Source organism: Manis pentadactyla, chromosome 4, assembly GCF_030020395.1.
Source record: "Manis pentadactyla isolate mManPen7 chromosome 4, mManPen7.hap1, whole genome shotgun sequence".
Classification (NCBI taxonomy): domain Eukaryota; kingdom Metazoa; phylum Chordata; class Mammalia; order Pholidota; family Manidae; genus Manis; species Manis pentadactyla.
The window spans coordinates 49,671,517-49,678,621 of record NC_080022.1 but is presented as its reverse complement, the minus strand read 5'-3'; the positions used below and the strand labels follow the sequence as shown (position 1 = coordinate 49,678,621).

Below are 7,105 nucleotides of genomic sequence, written 5' to 3'. Positions count from 1 at the left end.
GTCATGCACATGTATGTTGGGGACGGGGAGAAAGGGAATCTAAAGGTGGAGAGGGTTGCAGGCATGGCCAGATGTGGAGTGGGACATACACACAGGACAGAGTATTCAAATGAATCTTTTACCTTGTTGGAGGTACTGAAAAGTTTTAAGCCAGGAGAAGTAGCATAATCTTATTTTCATGTGATAAATGAAATAACTGACAAATGAAAGATAATTTTGGCCACACCTAGTAGGATGCATTGATATGAGATAAGAGCAAACAGATAAGAGAGAAACTTACTGTAATTTTCCAGATCATTCTAGAAAAAAAGAGTGGAAAGGATAAGAGGGAATAGATTTGAGAGGTATTTATTGACAAGTATTCAAAATAGTTGACATGAATTAGTGGCTAATTGTTTTTGAAGAAAAAGGGAGATGGAGCAATATGTCATATAAATTCAAGTTTTGTGACTTAGACCCTTACGCCTCACCAACTAGCAGCACTGGCATCATCAGGGAGCTTGTTAAACATGCAGATTCTTGGGCCTTACTCCAGACCTAGTGAATCAGAATCTGCATTTTAACTGGATTCCCAGGTGGTGCTTTTGCATGTCAAGTATGAGAAGCACTAACTGATGCAAAAGGGTGGGCAAGAATGCCATGCATTAAAGCACAAAATCCTGGAGGTAAACATAGTAGGTTCTTTGGGTGGATGGTTTGTTCAGAGTGGGAGGAGAGAGGGGATTACTTCAGTTGAGGCATACTGAAGAGTTTGAGCTGTCTGCGGAAGACCCAGCTGGAAAAGCCCTTATGTATAGGACTCTAGAGCTCAGTATGGATATCATCCTAGCAAACATCAGATCGTAGGGAAGTGTGGAAATTATACGATAAGAAGAGATTGTCCAAGAATGTAGGCAGACTAGAAACCAATTACCCTCTGATACTGATTTTAGAGGCCTAATCATTGGAAAGAACACATTTTCAGGCTAGTTTCTTCAATGTGAATCATTTGAGAACATATTTGAGGTAGCCTGTCCCCAAAATGGCCTTAAACAATCTTCCCTTCTTTATGTGTGCATGCTGCAACTTACATCAAGAGCTGAGACTTATTTTCTTTCTCTTTGACACTGAACTGTCCTCATGAAACTTGCTTTGACAAAGAGAAGGCTTCAGATGTGACATTCAAGCACTTCCAAGCTCAGGCCTGAAGAGGATGAACATCTTTTACATCCTTTCTCTTGGAAGCCCAAACAACATGGAGAGGCCATGTGCAATAGAACAGAGGCCCTGTAGTCAATGTTCCCAGCTGAGCTCCCAGCTGACAGCCCGCCCTAGTGCCAGACATGTGAGCACCCCATTTTTGATGTTCCAGCCCAGTGAGGCCCAGATGAGCACAGCCCTAGCTGACATCCCATGAAATAGAATTGCCAAGCTGAACTGTGTTCAGTCAACCCACAGAGTCATGATTTATAATAAGATGGTGGTAGCTTTACACAATTAAGCATTATAATGGTTTGTTATGCAGCAATAAATAATAGAAATAATATATCTCCTCATAATCTTTTCAACAATCTTATATTTGGACAGTTAATTAGACATAGGGCAGATCTCTATTTGAAGATTAATGAAAATCATGCTTGCATGTTGGTATGTGATGGAAAAAGAGAAAAAAAGGATTTAATTGGCAATACTTATTACTTATAATTAAATAACTAGGCACAAATTCAGGGGATTCTTTTGATACAATTAGTTGATTTTGTCCCCCAATTGTCTTTTCTTCTCCTTTCACCTTCCCCTTCCTGTTGTTAATGCTTTAGTTCAGTCTATTATCATCTGGTACCTGGATACAGTGAGGATCTTTATACCTTTAATATTGCTGGTTCAGTTCATGCCCCTTAATGCCAACAGAGCAATCTTCCTAAAAATGTTTTGAACAAAGATGTTAATGTTGTATCGTTCACTATAGAACCAATAGATTAACTCACTCACTCATTCATTTATGCTCCCTATCAAAACATGAAGGTTGTGCATTATTTTAGTTGAGTAATTTTGCAGTCCCATATCCCTCCATGAGCATCCTCTTTTCCCACAGTGATTTTTGATTCTGTTCTCCACATCTTTGGCATGAACTTGCACATCTCCATGCACTTTCCCAGCCTTTATTGTTCTTCTCCCTTTTCACTCTATTCTTCTATGGTAATGTATTCATCCTTCAAGGTTCAGGTCAAATGCTACCTCCTTGGTTAAGATTTTTCTATACCACTATTCAGAGCTAATGACCACTTCTTTTGAATCAAGTGCCTTTTTTAGCCATTTTCACCAATTGGAAGCATGACATTATATATGTACTGTGTTAAATACTTTGCATACAGTGTGTCTCCTAATCCACGAAACAAACAACAACACAACACAAAAACTAGAGTTAGTGGAGGCAGAGCCAAGATGGCGGCGTGAGTAGAGCAGCAGAAATCTCCTCCCAAAACCATATATATTTTTGAAAATACAACAAAGAAAACTCTTCCTAAAAGAGAGACCAGAAGACACAGGACAACAGCCAGACCACATCCACACCTGTGAGAACCCAGCGCCTCGCAAAGGGGGTAAGATACAAGCCCCGGCCCAACAGGACCCCAGTGCCCCACACCCCAGCTCCTGGTGGGAGGAGAGGAGTCGGGGTGGGGAGGGAGAGGGATCTCAGGACTGCTAAATACCCAGCCCCAGCCATCCGCACCAGAGCACAGACACAGCGCATGTGTGCGGTGTTGGAAACTAGGGAAACAGGACAGTAAGACCTGTGAGTGGGTCCCTGCAGATGTTGCACCCGGGACAAAGAAAAGCAAGTGCTTTTTGGAAGTCTTAAAGGGACAGGGACCTCACAGCTGGACGGAAGCGTCCAGGGACACTTAGTCCAGCAGCAGGGAATCTGGGGATTTCTGGGCACCCTAACCCCTGGGCAGCAGGGAGCACGGAGGCCCCTCATGGAGATAAATAGCCTCCTGGCCGTTCCCTCTCCAACACGGCTCCACCATGTCAGAGCAGCAGCCCGAGGCAGGCCATGCCCACAGCAACAGCAGAGATAAGCTCCATAGCAGCTGGGCAAGAATCAGAAGCCCTTTCTTCATGCAGTTGCCCAGGTTCATCCTTCAAGCCACTAGAGGTCGCTGTTCTCCCAGGAGAGGAGGGCCACAAACCAACAAGAAGGGAATTTCTTCCAGCCATCACTTGTGCCAGCTCTGCAAACTATCTCTATCACCACGAAAAGGCAAAATTACAGGCAGACAAAGATCACAGAGACAACACCAGAGAAGGAGACAGACCTAACCAGTCTTCCTGAAAAAGAATTCAAAATAAAAATCATAAACATGCTGACGGAGATGCAGAGAAATATACAAGAGCAATGGGATGAAGTCCGGAGGGAGATTACAGACGCCAGGAAAGACATTACAGAAATGAAACAAACTCTGGAAGGATTTATAAGCAGAATGGACAAGATGCAAGAGGCCATTGATGGAATAGAAACCAGAGAACAGGAACACATAGAAGCTCATATAGAGAGAGATAAAAGGATCTCCAGGAATGAAACAATATTAAGAGAACTGTGTGACCAATCCAAAAGGAACAATATCTGTATTATAGGGGTACCAGAAGAAGAAGAGAGAGAAAAAGATATAGAAGGTGTCTTTGAAGAAATAATTACTGAAAACTTCCCCAAACTAGGGAAGGAAATAATCAAACAGACCACGAAAACACACAGAACCCCCAACAGAAAGGACCCAAGGAGGACAACACCAAGACACATAATAATTAAAATGGCAAAGATCAAGGACAAGGAAAGAGTTTTAAAGGCAGTCAGAGAGAAAAAGGTCACCTATAAAGGAAAACCCATCAGGCTATCATCAGACTTCTCAACAGAAACCCTACAGGCCAGAAGACAATGGCATGATATATTTAATGTAATGAAACAGAAGGGCCTTGAACCAAGGCTACTGTATCCAGCACGACTATCATTTAAATATGAAGGAGGGATTAAACAATTCCCAGACAAGCAAAAGTTGAGGGAATTTGCTTCCCACAAACCACCTCTACAGGGTATTTTAGAGGGACTGTTCTAGACGGGAGCACTCCTAAGACTAAACAGATGTCACCAGAGAAAATAAAATCACAGCAAAGAGAGCAGACCAACCAAATACTAAATAAAGGCAAAAAATAAAATCAACTACCCACTAAAAGCAGTTAAAGGAAACATGAAAGAGCGCAGAATAAAACAACCAACATATAAAGAATGGAGGAGGAAGAATAAGAAGGGAGAGAAGAAAAGAAATCTCCAGACAGTGTATATAACAGCTCAATAAGCGAGCTAAGTTAGGCAGTAAGATACTAAAGAAGCTAACCTTGAACCTTTGGTAAACATAAATCTAAAGACTGCAATGGCAATAAGTACATATCTCTCAATAGTCACCCTAAATGTAAATGGACTGAATGCACCAATCAAAAGACACAGAGTAATAGAATGGATAAAAAAACAAGACCCATCTATATGCTGCTTACAGGAAACTCACCTCAAACCCAAAGACAGGTACAGACTAAAAGTCAAGGGATGGAAAAACATATTTCAGGCAAAAACAGAGAGAAGAAAGCAGGGGTTGCAGTACTAGTATCAGACAAAATAGACTTCAAAACAAAGAAAGTAACAAGAGATAAAGAAGGACACTACATAATGATAAAGGGCTCAGTCCAACAAGAGGATATAACCATTCTAAATATATATGCACCCAACACAGGAGCACCAGCATATGTGAAACAAATACTAACAGAACTAAAAGAGGAAATAGAATGCAATACATTCATTTTAGGAGACTTCAACACACCACTCACCCCAAAGGATAGATCCACTAGGCAGAAAATAAGTAAGGACACAGAGGCACTGAACAACACACTAGAACAGATGGACCTAATAGACATCTATAGAACTCTACATCCAAAAGCAACAGGATACACATTCTTCTCAAGTGCACATGGAACATTCTCCAGAATAGACCACATACTAGCTCACAAAAAGAGCCTCAGTAAATTCCAAAAGATTGAAATTCTACCAACCAACTTTTCAGACCACAAAGGTATAAAACTAGAAAAAATTCTACAAAGAAAACAAAAAGGCTCACAAACATATGGAAGCTTAACAACATACTCCTAAATAATCAATGGATCAACGAACAAATTAAAATAGAGATCAAGGAATATATGGAAATAAATGACAACAACAACACAAAGCCCCAACTTCTGTGGGATGCAGCAAAAGCAGTCTTAAGAGGAAAGTATATAGCTATCCAGGCTCACTTAAAGAAGGAAGAAAAATCCCAAATGAATAGTCTAACATCACAATTATCGAAACTGGAAGAAGAACAAATGAGGCCTAAAGTCAGCAGAAGGAGGGACATAATAAAGATCAGAGAGGAAATAAACAAAATTGAGAAGAATAAAAGAATAGAAAAAAATCAATGAAACCAAGAGCTGGTTCTTTGAGAAAATAAACAAAATAGATAAGCCTCTAGCCAGACTTATTAAGAGGAAAAGAGAATCAACACACATCAACAGAATTAGAAATGAGAATGGAAAAATCATGACAGACTCCACAGAAATACAAAGAATTATTAAAGACTTCTATGAAAACCTATATGCTAACAAGCTGGAAAACCTGGAAGAAATGGACAACTTCCTAGAAAAATACAACCTTCCAAGAATGACCAAGGAAGAAACACAAAAGTTAAACAAACCAATTACGAGCAAAGAAATTGAAACGGTGATTAAAAAGTATCCAAGAACAAAACCCCCGGGCCAGACGGATTTACTTCGGAACTTTATCAGACATACAGAGAAGACATAATACCTATTCTCCTTAAAGTTTTCCAAAAAATAGAAGAGGAGGGAATACTCCCAAATGAATTCTATGAAGCCAACATCACCCTAATACCAAAACCAGGCAAAGACCCCACCAAAAAAGAAAACTACAGACCAATATCCCTGATTAATGTAGATGGAAAAATACTCAACAAAATATTAGCAAACCGAATTCAAAAATACATCAAGAGGATCATACACCATGACCAAGTGGGATTCATCCCAGGGATGCAAGGATGGTACAACATTCGAAAATCCATCAACATCATCCACCACATCAACAAAAAGAAAGACAAAAACCACATGATCATCTCCATAGATGCTGAAAAAGCATTCAATAAAATTCAACATCCATTCATGATAAAAACTCTCAGCAAAATGGGAATAGACGGCAAGTACCTCAACATAATAAAGGCCATATATGATAAACCCACAGCCAACATCATACTGAATAGCGAGAAGCTGAAGCTTTTCCTCTGAGATCGGGAACAAGTCAGGGATGCCCACTCTCCCCACTGTTATTCAACATGGTACTGGGGGTCCTAGCCATGGCAATCAGACAAAACAAAGAAATACAAGGAATCCAGATTGGTAAAGAAGAAGTTAAACTGTCACTATTTGCAGATGACATGATATTGTACATAAAAAACCCTAAAGGCTCCACTCCAAAACTACTAGAACTGATATCAGAATACAGCAAAGTTGCAGGATACAAAATTAACACACAGAAATCTGTGGCTTTCCTATACACTAACAATGAACAAATAGAAAGAGAAATCAGGAAAACAACTACATTCACAATTGCAACAAAAAGAATAAACTACCTAGGAATAAACCTAACCAAAGAAGTGAAAGACCTATACCCTGAAAACTACAAGACACTCTTAAGAGAAATTAAAGGGGACACTAACAAATGGAAACTCATCCCATGCTCATGGCTAGGAAGAATTAATATCATCAAAATGGCCATCTTACCCAAAGCAATATACAGATTTGATGCAATCCCTATCAAATTACCAGCAACATTCTTCAACGAACTGGAACAAATAGTTCAAAAATTCATATGGAAACACCAAAGACCCCGAATAGCCAAAGCAATCCTGAGAAGAAAGAAAAAAGTAGGGGGGATCTCACTCCCCAACTTCAAGCTCTACTACAAAGCCATAGTAATCAAGATAATTTGGTACTGGCACAAGAACAGAGCTACAGACTAGTGGAACAGATTAGA

The 7,105-nt window shown here is 39.9% G+C and overlaps 1 protein-coding gene across 1 annotated transcript in view; it reads left to right on the top strand.

Moving 5' to 3' along the window:
• The first annotated feature begins 3,134 nt into the window (after positions 1-3,134).
• Positions 3,135-7,105, top strand: part of L1TD1 (LINE1 type transposase domain containing 1) — a 65,080-nt gene continuing 61,109 nt past the window's right edge. Inside the window, exon 1 of the mRNA XM_057500254.1 lies at positions 3,135-3,386. Coding sequence (XP_057356237.1) covers positions 3,342-3,386 — 45 coding nt within the window. The 5' untranslated portion in view covers positions 3,135-3,341. The remainder of the gene's footprint in view (positions 3,387-7,105) is intronic.